We start from the raw sequence: 13,438 nt of genomic DNA on the forward strand, positions 1-13,438 counted from the left end.
TTTCCGTTTCCACTATCAACATATTGGTTCTCTAGTGTTGATCTTGAAGCACCACTTGTCCTCACCACACTATACCACAACCCCTCCTTACCGACACCTTAGGAGTCGGTATAAGCACCCTGTACCGACAGAGCATCGGTCGGTATAGAGTTATACCGACCCGACCCCCGGTTTCAGTCGTTTTAACTAGAGTCGGTATAAAGTTATACCAACCGACACCTCTATACCAACCAATCGTTCGACGCGATAGTTAAGTTATACCAACCGATGGTTCAATGCGATAGTTTATGTGGATTTTTTTAAAAAAGGCGAGATCTGAGCAGTTAATACATATTTCATATTGAGTTTCAAAGGTTCATTCATCATATACACGAGTAGGAGTCAACTTCAATAAACATACATCTTCCTAACATATATCGTCCTTTTACATAATGGTATCATAATTGATACTATGTTACACATCATATATACATATCCTAGCTGAACATAGCTCATGGTATCCTATCATCAGCTCAACACTTTAATTTGATCAGCTTAGCTTCTGCCTATTACCCCTCCTAGAAGTTCCTGAAAATCAAAAGTGTAGTCAGTGACCTTATTAAATGTGTACATGTTTAAAGATAGATGACTTCTGAACTCAAAAAAATTCCCATTGAATACACAGCATACTAGTGGGGTGGAACATTAACTTTACATGCTGAACAAAACAATTGACATATAATTGCACAGAAAATGCTATTAACATCTTTGAGATGATATAGTTGTTTTCTGAAGATGAATTTCATAACATACCTGCATTCCTCTGGGAAGACTTTGATGCCATCTTTAACTATAAAGAAAAATCAATAGTTAGAAAAAAGACTCTGAAGATTAGAAACACATCCAAAAAGACTTTACCTACTGAGCATTTTTCATCTCCAATTTCCTAAGTGGTCTATGGAGAACTGCAAGCATCAGAAAATTAAATGTAATCAGTGAAACCTAGCTATAGTTTCTAAAGGCAACATATTCTAACTCATAAGAGTTTCTGAGTTTCATATCATTTAGATTGGAATAAATTGAATCCTTGTACTCTCAGTCATATATCTTTGGCTAAAATGGATACTGCAAGAACACAATATTTGACTTCTATCATCAATCAGAAGTTATTGAACTCTACTTGAATTAAACAAGACAATACAAATTGCTCCGACAGTGAGCACAGATCCACTACTTCACCGGAAATTTCAGTTCGATAGAATGGCAAAAAGAAAGGAATACCAGTAGACACTTCCCACATGGTTAATCAAATCCATTGAGATGAGAAGGAAATGTTCAACCTGTGCCTGAGAAAAAAGATCCATTAGGAGGGAACACTATGGGAAGATATTTGATTTCTATCATCAATCAGAAGATATACATGAGAAGGGAGGAGGGATGGGGACAATACCTCGGCAATGGTGGATCCGTGTACTGCAGGCTGGAGGGAACCACAATGCAGACTGGACCGGATGAGAAGCGACCATCCTACTTCAGATCCGGCCAGCGGCCACTGCCTTCCCTCTCCTCACAATCGCTGGATCTAATCGAGACAACCCTGCAGGAAGAACAGGGTGAGGCAACGCTGGTGGCGAGCCCGAGGAGAAGCTGCTGTACCCAGGTACTGAGGCCTGATGATAAGCATGACACGGAGCCACGGCCGCATGACCGCCATGGACGAGTGGAGGAGAAGAGATGGGCCGTCGAATCGGCGCTCCTGCGAGGCGGAACCGCGCGCCTGCCGCAGTGCCACCGCGGTGCCCCTGCGTGGCACGCGTGCCAGCGGCAAATAGCGCCTGCTCCAGCTCGGTCGCCACGCGCGAGTGCCGGCGGAGGGGATGAAAGGGCGCGGGTGCCGGCGGAAAGAATCCCCGAGTGGTGGAGTCGATGGGAGAGGGGGCCGAGGCCGCCAGCTGAGGTTGACCCGGCGGCGACGCGGGGCTGGGCACGCGGTGTAGCCGGTGAGCGAGGGGGACGGCGCCGCCAGCCGAGGCTGACCCGGCGGCGCTCGCGTGGGATGGGGAGAGGAGGCCGGGGGATGGAGCGAGCTTGAACTAGGGTTCGACATTTGTACGCAAAGATGGAGCGGTAGCAGGCTAGGCCTTAAAGTTTGCTCCGCACGCGAGTGGGCTTAAAAAGCCCACGTCAAAGAACTTTGCCGACGGACGATCAGACCTACAGAATGCATCCTATCCATCCTATAAGGGACGGATTGAATTAGTCTCCGTCCACCCCGCAAATTGCTCCCCGCTGAGAAGCTAAAACTTTGTGCACTCGAATACTTGTACCTAGAAAATATTACTACATCAAAATCGATGGCTCATATCAGCCGCTACAAGCCTTCTACTCAATCTGACGGCTACGGGACGAAGGCTTCAACGCGCATGCCCGCTACGGCAACCACCAAGCCGCCGGAGTTCGAATCCAAATGCGGGCGGAAAAAAAAAATCCCACCCCACTCGACGCCTCCTCCCCCGCCTCTCCTGCTGCCTTCTCTCCCCACCTCCCCTCACACATCCACCGTCACCGCCCTCCCTCAACAGCGGAGGGCGCGGCCGGCGACCAGATGGGCGCAGGCAGCGCCAAGCGGATCTGGCCGCCGCACTCTGGTCCCCGCCCGGATCCGGACGCGGCAGTCGGAGGGGCCGCTCCTGGGCGTCGCGAGGGAGCAGCGGGGCGAGTCGGAGGCGGCGGCGATGCCGTGCGGGGCGCGCCGGAGGCCGCAGTGCGCGGGGTGCCGCTGTCGCTGCCTTGCGACGCGGGGCCGCGGCTGGGGCGCCGAAGGTCGTGGCGGGCGGGGCCACCATCGCCGTCGGACGAGGCCGCCGCCGCCGCTTCTCCTCCCAACACGGCGACCTCCGTAGTCCTCTCCCCCAAGGGCGCCACCATATCGCGGACCACCAGGACGATGACCACAAGGGCGAGCGCCATGGGGTCGCGGCCGATAGGACGACAGCCACAAGGGCGGGCACCACCAGGTCTGGTCACGGCCGTCCTCTTCCTCAACGGCGCCACCAGGTCGCGGTTGTCCTCTCCCTCGATTAGATATGTCTGATCCTGAAAGCTGGTTTTTTTTCTCCTTAGTTAGCTCGGCGGCGGTGGCGGGAGACACAGCAGCGGAGCTCAGGAGCGCGCGGGAGGACGTCAGGCAGCTGCTCTGGCCGCTTCTGTCCGCCTGCCGATCTAGGTCTGTCGACCTCGAGCTGCAGCTCAAAGGTTTGCTTGTGTCCCCAGTCCTGCTAGGATTTCAGCCAATTAATTTGAGTAATTTATTTAGGTTAAATTACTTGATTATAGCTTTGTAAACGAAAAAAGGACAATAGCCCGTTTCCCTTTGTGTTCATTATCCTGACATACAGAATGTAATGATGGTGATCCAAGATTGGTTGTCAGGAGAGCAGTTCAAAACTGATTCGATGCTGTCTGAAGATGTGGGCACCTCCGTAGAGCTCCTCCCACCGGAGAGGCAAGCAAGAGAGCAGCAGCCTTGAGGGTACTTCTTAAGATGAGTCGGACGATGATGATGATGTGAGTTGATTTCATTTTACCACCATGGTGGCACAGATTAACGTTTAGTTGTCATTAATCTAGGATAATCTAGGGCTCTTATGCTAAGTGAACTTTTACGAGTCAATATTTCACCATCCTAGGTAATCCCACGATCACTGGTTTCACAAGCATTCAAACAAAGGTTTAAGTGATCAAGTTACATGTGGAGTTGAGGAGCTGCTGATTGGTTGTATGGTGTTAATGTGTTATTTTCCATTAGCTCTCTCAGTAAAGAATATGTATATCACTGTTGGAATGCATGGGCATTGAACTATGTATATACCTGAAACGACGTTCGATTCTTGTTCATTTATGTCACAACTTATGTTTGTTTAATTTTGAAAATGCGCAGTTGCATGAACCGAGGGTGCGGAGACTGGATGCAGCTAGCTTAGATTAAGATGAAAGGAAGTGTTGTGATCAGGTGTTAGGCAGTGGCAATTGCAACTATAATGAAACCATGGTATTTAATTTTTTTTCAGTCTGTCCATAAGATACAGAAGGGCACGCATAGATATAGTATTCCACTTCATATTTCCTTTGTGATGTTTAGCACTGACAGCAAGGTCTACTCTTTAATGTTTAGCACTGCTGGCTAGATCGAGCTTTGTCAATCTGGTTTATGCAGATTTCAGCAATTAATAAGTGAGATCGACACTTTGTGGGAAAATATATTTACCGTAGCGTTAGCACGGGCTTGCTTACTAGTAACTTATATAGACAGGCACTCAGACGATGAATACAAATATATATACCAACCGATAGATTGTCGGGGAAATCCCGAATCACCGACTGATGGTTGTTTATAATGTTTTACCGACTGATGGTTTGTCGGCAATGATAGACTTTTACCGACCCATGTGCGACGCTAATGTGGTGTTGTGGTATAGTGCCATTACTTGTCCATTATGTGAATATCCTCTAGGAGCACAAGGATCAACAAGTGTACTATTTTTGGAAGATCCTGCACTTGCACGAGTGATGAACTTGAAGAGATAATTCGCTTGGTGTTTAATGCTTAGTAGCTCTTTAGACTGTATAGTGCAATTACAGAACTGAATCTATTGATCCTTTCTTGTTTCCTACACATCTTACACTCTGCTTAGGCATATAGTAAGCTAGTGGAACATAACTGCTTCAGAAACATATGATCAAGTGCTCACTCACACTAAACTGCAAAAATGACTCCTGCTTTTTTGAACAATGGTGCAAGCATACTTGTACATGCATAGCATACAAGAATAGTTGCAGTAGGTATTACTTGTTGGCATTCTGTTGATTAAGTAGTGTCTATTGTCGTGAATGATTTCTCCTCTCAGAGTATCTATTTTCAGAACTTAGTTTTCCCTTGTACATCAGGTACTGAATTCTATCATTGCACGCATGGTTTTTTGAGGCATCGCCTAGGCATAAGGCATGTCCCCGACACCATAGGACGCCACCAATGCTTTAAAACCCACGTTTGCAAGGGTGGCCAGACTGGTTATGTTCTTGCATGAATAGAATACAAAAAAGTTAAATCCAGATAAATACCGAAGAATGTAGCAGCATCCGTAGAGGTACAAGCTGGGAGCAGAGAGCCGACACCTCGACACTTCTCCCGAATTACTCCCTCACTCTCGTAGAGGTACAAAATGGAGAAGAGTGCCGAAGACCGGCGCCCCTCCTGAGTACCTCTACCCTCTCCCTACTCTAAGACACTTCTAAACCAAGAGAAGGCTTGAGAAAGCACTTGGATGGATGTGAACTCCAACTTGGTGGTGTGTCTCAAATGGAACCCCTCCCCTCATATATATATAGGAGGGAGCCATGGTGCTTTCGGCCAAGGATTGCAGCTCTACCCCTTGGAACTGACCTTGGGAGCCAGTGAGGGGCTGCCACGCGTCAAAGCTGAGGTGGTGGAGCCCATGGGCTAGGTCGGCCGACCTGGTAGGTCGGTCGGCCTGCCCGAGGCTCCAACCGCCCCAAACTTGATATTTGGGTTGTCCTAGTGTCCCTTGTCCTAAACCCATGGGTCTTGGCCTGTCCTAAGCTGGTTTGCTTGGGTGCATGGGCTTGTTTTGATCCAATTGAGCCTGACTCGTGTTCTCTGATTGGTTGCGCATTTTGCCTTGATTTGTGGAGTGTGTTTCCCTGCTCATGAAGTGTGTTTTCACACTTATTTCACCTGCATACAAATATTTAACAACACTCATGGAAATGATTAGTAATAAACCCCTACCACTATATTGATGTTTACATTTTATGTATTTATGCAGGAGTTGACGGCCTAGATTTGGCACTTAGCGGCCGTCAACACATTCAAACCACCAAAAGTAGTTATAGGGCTTATTGCTAACCATTTCCACAAGTTTTGGTGATTCTTCGATTGCAGGCACCCATACACAGAATAAGATAAAAATATATAAAAGACGCGACACAAATGCATAGAATATCTAATCCTGCGTCACACTTACAAAGAAGGGTCCACAAGTCAGAGAAAACCAATGAACAAAGCCCCAGAACTGACGTAATACTCAAGAGGGCCCACCTAGAAGTCACTCATCCAAAGGTGGCAGAGAAAGGCGGCAAGGTGGGGCCAGCCAAACCCCTGGTTCGGCCGAACTAGGACGGTTCCCGGCCCCCTCAGCCTTGGAAGAAAGGTTGCCACCGCCATCCCAACATCGGTTATCAACGTTCCCGTGCTTATCTCAACTAGAAACCGACCTCTTCACACTATATAAGGGCCTCCACACACCCTCTCAATAGATGGATTCTCTCTCATTCTCATACACAAGGAGGAAAAGTAGTAGTATTGTTCCACTTGTGTCATTAGAGTAGGGAGTGTGCGGGGTGGAGGATCAGAGAAGAGCCGGACGTGTCGGCCTCTCTTCATCTTGTACTTCGATGGATACGAGCATTTGAGTAAGTATCCGGAGTTCATCTTCTGTTAAGTTCTTGGTTTAGTATTCTTAAGTTATTCTTTCGTTTACGGGTTCATCATCCGTTCTCATAACGGATACTCTAGTAGAGGGCCCCTGATAAAGACGGGTAAACCCTGCGCAACGCTAGAGTAAGTAATCGAAGGCTTAAGCATGGTGTTTAGGCTCTAGATTACCTTTGTTTGCCTCGTGCTCCATAGTATTGCGGGGTAGACCGCGGGTGGTGATAGCCCCGTCGGTCCGCTACGAAGCTGCTTCGTGGTTAGTGCACTCCCCCCTATCCGGGTACGGCATAGAGCAACAAGCCGGAGGGCCCTAACATACTTGGGTCAGGCTGGTGCCCAAAGTAAATGAGTGACGAACCTAAGTCTACCTTACTGTTGACGCTCACTAACGATCATTTACAGGCGTCAACTTGATCAGAAAATCATGAGAGTTTGCATCTCTTACACGCATCTTTATCCAATAAAATCGCTAAACCACACTTTAACTTTTAGAAAAGTGACTCTGGATTGGAATGAAAGTTTTGCGGCAAGTCGAAACCGGTCATACACTACCCTGTTTTCATATCAACAAAGACAAGAAAATAAAGCCAAGTTAGCCTGTTTAGCAAGTGAGTACCAATTTTGATTTTGTTCATAACTTTGTCTATACACTTCAATCTGTGCCTTCCCCAGCAACGGCGCCAAAAATGCTTGTTGGCACCTACCAACGTCACCACCGGGAAACAACAATGATGCCCGCAGACGCCAATTAGGGTGGCAGGTATTTCATGAACCACGAATGAATCCGCAAGCGCATGGAATACTGCTGTAGCATTTTACCCGGGAGTATACCGGGGTGTCATTTATATTTCCACGGGGAAGGCGGTGAATGAAGAGATATATAGACCAGTTGATGAACTTTATCTAAATTGGATACTCATGCATAAACAGGGGCAAGATATATAACATGGTAGGAGGTAGTGTGACACACACACAAACTACCCTTTGGATAAATAAAGAAAAGATAAAAGATGATGCTCTAGGCTGGGAGCAAGGCAAAAGTTAGAGCTCGAGTCAACTGTGCTAGGCTAGCTATACCTATACTATCTCATTGGTTAGATCGTCAGAGATTAAACTACACAACAGGGAGACCGCTATCGAAGCAACGAGAGGAGCTCGTACACCCGGCGGCTTTATGTACCTCCTACCCCCCATACCGAACGTGGAGGATTACTCGGGCTCGGATAGGGTTATCACCACCTGCCGGCTACCTCTACAAACTGTGGGTATAGTTGACATCCAGCAACTCATAGCTAATCTAGACACCATGTCTACACTAGTAAGGGATACTCTAGTATCCCGCGCGGAGCCCCCACCCTCCGGATGGACAGACATCACACTGGAGCAAACATACGAATACTGGAGCAGTTGATAGAGTTCTAAGCACGAAATACTAACCATCTCAAGCACAAGACAATCATACAATGGAAGCATTGAATAATAACGCAACCAGATCAAGAAGCATATATCCGATAACTCAGAACATACTTCGAGCATATATCGGTAACCATAGTCTAATTCTATTACAAACAACCGAATATTACAAGAGAGAGCTAGAGATGAACCCATACCAGACTCTCGAGCAGATCCGGCGACTCAAAGACTCCTAGACTTCTCGTAAACTCCACTAAGCCTAAAGACTATGCAAGATGAGCAACAGAGGAGAGGAAGTGTGGTGTGTGTGTGTCATAATCTCTACCCCACTTGTATTTATAGCAGGGAGCCACGGGGTGAGACCCTTGCAACCGACCTAGGGGACCTATGAGGAGGCGCCACGTGGCCTGGATGAGGCGGTGGGGCCCATGTGCCAGGTCGGTCGGCCTGCCCGGGCCGCCAACAGCCCCCAGCTTCGTCTAGAAGGCTGTCCTAGGCTGCCTTGTCCTAATCCCATTGGTCTTGGCCTGTCTTGAGTGGTCTAAACTGGGTTCTTGCATCAGTTTTGGTCCATCTGAGCCTGAATCGGCGCTCTGATAATTTCTGTGATTTTATGCCGGGCCAAAGTGTGCTTGTAAACTGCATATTAGCTCTAAAACGCAGCTTGCATTTTCTAAAAGGTAAAGTGTGGTTTAGGGATTTTATTGGATAAAGATGAGTGTAAGAAATGCAAACTGTCATGATTTTCTGATCAAGTTAACGCCTGGAAATGATCATTAGTGAGCGTCAACAAAATCCCCCAAGCTGTCCTTTGCTCGTCCCGAGCAAAGTTGGACAAATCAGGTTGTTGATCAGAAAATCACTTTGACCCATACCTTACCTGTCATGTCATAGTCTAAAGCAAAGAGATTCATCTATAAGCTTAAATAAGTTGGCTATCATACCTTTGCACAATTACCTTACTCCTTCATAGGGCCTTTTAGCTGTCTCCTTGTTTTGGGCTGTTGAGAGTTAGAACGGTGCATAGAGTAGTACTTACTTGCTCAGAGATCTGCAATCCATCTGGAGGTACTTTTTGAAAGATTTTTGAAAACATGGCAAAGTTCTCAGGATAACTCTCTTGAGGCACTCAACTTGTATTTCCTTACAAGGGCAGTATTTGCCTTTGATCTTTCCTACTACTATAAGCCTTTGTGGAGCTGAAGGTAGGATAAGAATGGGGCATACTTGCATTCCATATATTGTAAAGTCAAAGAGAGGATCTATGGAGAAACAAGTCATGCAATCTCGATCAAAAGGTGCAAGTGTATGAGTGGATGGATAGATGGATAGATGTGTCTTACTCCTTGAGGCAATGGTTTTCTCTCTCGAATCATCCCTTGTCTTTTTTTTGGGACATGGTTACCCCTTTTTCTCTTTTTTTTTTGGGTCATGCTTCTTTGGCATGCCATCTTTTCTCTTTTTGGGGCAACCATAATCTGACTTTATTTTATTTCAGGGATGTTCTATGAGAGAGATCACCAAGACATGGAGCATTTTATAATATGGAATGGATTGGATGGTGATGCTAATTTCCAGTGTAGGAATGTAGCAAATGGATGGGACGTGTACGTGCTTATGATCGAGAAAGCATGAAAAGTATCTCACTAGGGTCACACAATTTGACAAAACTCAACAGAACATTAAGCAGCATATGTGTAAGGTTTTTCATGCAATATGACATATGGCTCTGGTAGGACATTGCATATCACTAGGGAACTTGCCCTTTTTAAATTTTCGAAAACAACTCCAGATTTCAAGCATCACTAGAACAAACTTGCACAACCTTATTTACCATATCTAAACTCACAACAACTTAGACTTGGATCAAGCATATGCAACCCACAGAACTTTCAGGTTCATTGGCAAGATATATTCATAACCAATAGATTTAAACTCAAGAGAATTCTCATTTTCAAACTAAGCACAACAAACATGGTGGAGCAAAGCAAAACTCATCCTTTCAACTTATCATAAAGAGTTAAAACATTCTTACCGCACATGATGAAAAAGGGAAATAAAACAGTAAATTTTTATTTTGTTTTTGAAAGTTTTTTTATCAAAATTTATTTGAAAGCAAATAAAGGGATACAGTTGACTTAGGGGAGGGAACCTCCCCCAAGCTAGCTCTTGGTTTAGGGTCCGAAAAGCAGGACCTTTCTCCATACCTGATCAGGTTGAGGTCGTTTCGTCCATACCTGTAGAAGTAGTAGCGGTCGATGACGTCTTATTCTTTTTGCGCCATTTGTTCTTGTTCTTCTTTGATGGCGTAGGCGGCGCAGGAACAGGATCCTCGGGCATAGTAACCTTTGATTTACCCTTCTTCTTAGACCTTGTTGGATCTTCTTTCATAAGTGTCTTCATAAAAGGTATAAGACTATCTTTCTGAGAGGGTGTGACTTCGACTTCTTTGATTTTCTGAGGATTTGGCCCAAATTTGACTCGGATCATCAAGCATTGCTCCTTCTTGGGTCAGAAGTCAAATTTCTCCTCTTTACCATTAATATGGAGTCGGATTTCTCTGGCCCTGACATCAATATGTGCATATGCTGTATTGAGGAATGGCCATCCTAGATTGAGAGTAGTCTTCTTCTGATTATCCATATCAAGTACCACAAAGTCGACTGGGATGAAACAGCCCCGTACTCTCACTAGGACATCCTCAGGGATTCCTTCTGGGTGTCGTACTAAGGAGTCAGCCAATTGCAACTGCATGGGTGTTGGTGTCAATTCTATGTAGTTAAGTTGGTCGAAGACCGCCTTCGGCATCACACTAACACTGGCTCCCAAATCACATAAGGCTTTGTCGAAGTTCTGTGCCCCTATCGAACATCTGATAGTTGGAAATCCTGGATCCTTCTTCTTCTCGAGCAATTGTTGAAGTACAGCTGCATTGCATGCCTCAGTGAGCTTGATTACTTCAGTAGTCGGCAGCGGTCGCTTGTTGATTATGTCCTTGATGTAGCGAGCATAGGTCGGAACCTTCATCGCATCCATCAAAGGCACATTGATGTTCACTTGTTGTATCATCTCAACAAAGCGGCTGGACTACTCATCTGTACTTGGCTTCTTTGCCCTCATAGGGAACGGCAATACATGGGTATCATAAAATTCATGCGGAGTCGTCTTCCCTTCATGAACCTTCTCGGGTTCCTCCTCTCGAGGTGGTTCTTCTGTCACCGGGCTTGCCTTCTTCCTGTTGACATGGTTAGGATAAGGTGGATCTTGAGTAGTTTTACCTCCTCGTGTGGTTATCGCCTTAACGTTCTCCATAGCAGGGGGCATGGCGGCAGCCACTTGAGCTAGTTGAGTCTCAATCATTTTGTTGAAACTCAGCTAGTTCTTGATGGCAGTGGAGAATCCGTCCATCTTGGCATGGATGGTCTCCATAGATTTGTCTATAGTGGCCAACTTCTTTTGAAGGGACTCATTGATCTTCTCTTGGCCGTAGACACAATCTCTCAAGGTAGGCTGGTTAGGATTGAAAGAATTGGAATTCCCATTACCTCCTTGATAATATGGGCGTGGTTGATTCCACCCCTGACCTCCTTGTGGACGAAACCCATTGTTGCCATTGAGAAATAGAGCTTCCTCTTGGGTTTCTGGGCAATTGTCGCCCGAATGTCCAACATTCCCGCAGACCTCGCACGTCATGCGACTTTCCAAGGCTTGAAGTGTTTGCGTTTGAGCCTTATCTTGGGAATAATCCTCAAATTTCTTGAGGAGGAGATCAATCTTCATAGCGAGCATGTCGGCCTCCTTGACGGAGTGCATGCCTCGCTGGCGTGGTTGAAGATGATCATCGCTCCAACCTTGGTTGGAAACCATCTTCTCGATCAATGATGTAGCTCTTTCAATGGTCAGCGAGAAGAAAGCTCCACCCGCAGCGGCATCCACATGATCACGGGATGACTGTGTCAACCCACTGTAGAAGTTCTGTGGAATGAGTCAATTGTCCATTCCATGGTGCGGACACGCTAGAATGTACTCCCGAAGTCTCTCCCAAGCTTCAGGAATTGACTCATTTGATGCTTGCTGAAAGTTCGAAATCCAACCACGAAGTGCATTGGTTTTGCCCGTCGGGAAGAACTTCGAGAGGAACGCCTTAGCACATTTGTCCCAAGTGTCCACAATAGCCTTGTTAGCATAAAACCATTGTTTCGCTCTCCCCATGAGAGAGAACAGAAACAAACGGGGCCGGATTATATCTTGCGATACACTCTTGATAACAAAAGTACTGCAGAGCTCCAGGAACTGCTAGAGATGAGCGCTGGCATCCTCATTGGCCTTGCCACAGAAAGGGCTGGCCTGCATCATCGTAATGAGGCCCATCTCGATCTCAAAATTTTCCCCTCCGGTGTTAACCTCGGGCCTAGTATGGACCAGGTTAGCAGACGGAGCAGAGTAATCACGGAGTGTCTTCTGGGCCATAGCTTGAGAAGCTAACGACGATGCGATGACTGGTTTGGCTGCCGAGAGTGAGATTTGAGGAGGTACGATATGAGGTCGAACTCTTCTCAAAAGTGACTCTAGATTGGAATGAAAGTTTTGCGGCAAGTCGAAATCGGTCATACACTACCCTGTTTTCATATCAACAAAGACAAGAAAACAAAGCCAAGTTAGCCTATTTAGCAAGTGAGTGCCAATTTCAATTTTGTTCATAACTTTGTCTATATACTTCAATCTGTGCCTTCCCCGACAACGGCGCCAAAAATGCTTGTTGGCGCTGTAACACCCGGTTTATAAAAGAACATAAACCGAGCAATCATATACGTGCCAGGATCAAGTCACACGTATATACAACAGAATGAACAGTATATCATAGCACATATCACGTAAAGAGATATAATAAAGCGAATACGAATGTTATTTATTACATTAATGACAAAATGTCTGATACAGCGGAAGCGAAGTACAAATACGATAAAAGAACTCTCCGAAGCTGAGCAGGGCGCCACAGGGACGTCGACTGGGAGACGAACGCCTAGAAGTCCTCGTAGTCCTGGAAGCGCTGAGCGAACTCCCTCGCGTCGACAGGAACTGAGCAGCAGTAGCGTATCCAAGAGGAAAAAGTACAGAAGAGGCAAGAGTGAGTACACAACTTGTACTCAACAAGTATAACACAAACTATGAGGCTCTAGGTTGGCTGACTCAACTGCATTAGCTTTTAAGTCTTGGCAAAATTTTATTAAAGCTATTTACTACAAGTTGATGAATTACCATAAACCCAGTTACATAATAATTAATCAGAATTAATTATGTAATTACTGAGAACCATACCAAAACCACCAAGGTAACCCCGAGAGGCACCCCCCTCGCCGGAAGGAGACAACCCCACTAATCAAAAGGAGGATCTGGGCCGCTCATAACCATGAGCACGGCTAGTATACCAGTTTTACACTCTGCAGAGGTTGCACATCTTTACCCACAAGTCGTGAGCTACGCTAGAGGTTCATCACACTTCCTTAGGTGAGATGACTAGCGACTCACTAC

General features: G+C 46.1%; 2 protein-coding genes and 1 long non-coding RNA gene across 5 annotated transcripts; 1 reads left to right on the forward strand and 2 right to left on the reverse strand.

Moving 5' to 3' along the window:
* Positions 1–316: 316 nt before the first annotated feature.
* Positions 317–2,089, reverse strand: LOC120707025. Of its 3 annotated transcripts, none has more exons than XR_005688701.1 (5): positions 1,430–2,089; positions 1,261–1,325; positions 898–944; positions 793–829; positions 317–567 (listed from the first exon to the last, which is right to left on the reverse strand). It is a non-coding gene; the product is annotated as an uncharacterized LOC120707025 (long non-coding RNA). The 3 variants fall into 3 exon arrangements; XR_005688702.1 differs by having other exon boundaries at positions 898–1,325; positions 1,430–1,576; positions 1,636–2,081; XR_005688700.1 differs by having other exon boundaries at positions 898–1,325.
* A 358-nt stretch (positions 2,090–2,447) lies between these two features.
* Positions 2,448–4,231, forward strand: LOC120707026. The gene is made up of 4 exons (XM_039991789.1): positions 2,448–2,996; positions 3,103–3,234; positions 3,412–3,668; positions 3,920–4,231. The coding sequence occupies exons 1-3, from the start codon at positions 2,585–2,587 to the stop codon at positions 3,507–3,509; spliced, it is 642 nt and encodes a 213-aa protein (XP_039847723.1). The 5' UTR covers positions 2,448–2,584; the 3' UTR covers positions 3,510–3,668; positions 3,920–4,231.
* A 6,186-nt stretch (positions 4,232–10,417) lies between these two features.
* On the reverse strand, positions 10,418–11,230 carry LOC120709820. Its single transcript, XM_039995461.1, has 2 exons — positions 11,042–11,230; positions 10,418–10,927 (listed from the first exon to the last, which is right to left on the reverse strand). Exons 1-2 carry the CDS (start codon positions 11,228–11,230, stop codon positions 10,418–10,420), a joined length of 699 nt encoding a protein of 232 aa, XP_039851395.1.
* Positions 11,231–13,438: the final 2,208 nt, after the last annotated feature.

The sequence above is a fragment of the Panicum virgatum genome, chromosome 5K (assembly GCF_016808335.1).
Source record: "Panicum virgatum strain AP13 chromosome 5K, P.virgatum_v5, whole genome shotgun sequence".
Taxonomy (NCBI): Eukaryota; Viridiplantae; Streptophyta; class Magnoliopsida; order Poales; family Poaceae; genus Panicum; species Panicum virgatum.

Excerpts from the sequence above, each read along its gene's own strand:
- LOC120707026 (XM_039991789.1), top strand. The coding sequence starts at position 2,585 with ATGGGCGCAGGCAGCGCCAAGCGGATCTGGCCGCCGCACTCTGGTCCC. Across the intron at positions 2,997-3,102 it reads ACAAGGGCGGGCACCACCAG|TTAGCTCGGCGGCGGTGGCG; the intron begins GTCTGGTCACGG and ends TTTTCTCCTTAG. Across the intron at positions 3,235-3,411 it reads CCTCGAGCTGCAGCTCAAAG|GAGAGCAGTTCAAAACTGAT; the intron begins GTTTGCTTGTGT and ends ATTGGTTGTCAG.
- LOC120709820 (XM_039995461.1), bottom strand. The coding sequence starts at position 11,230 with ATGCCCCCTGCTATGGAGAACGTTAAGGCGATAACCACACGAGGAGGT. Across the intron at positions 10,928-11,041 it reads ATGAATTTTATGATACCCAT|GTTCCGACCTATGCTCGCTA; the intron begins GTATTGCCGTTC and ends GATGCGATGAAG.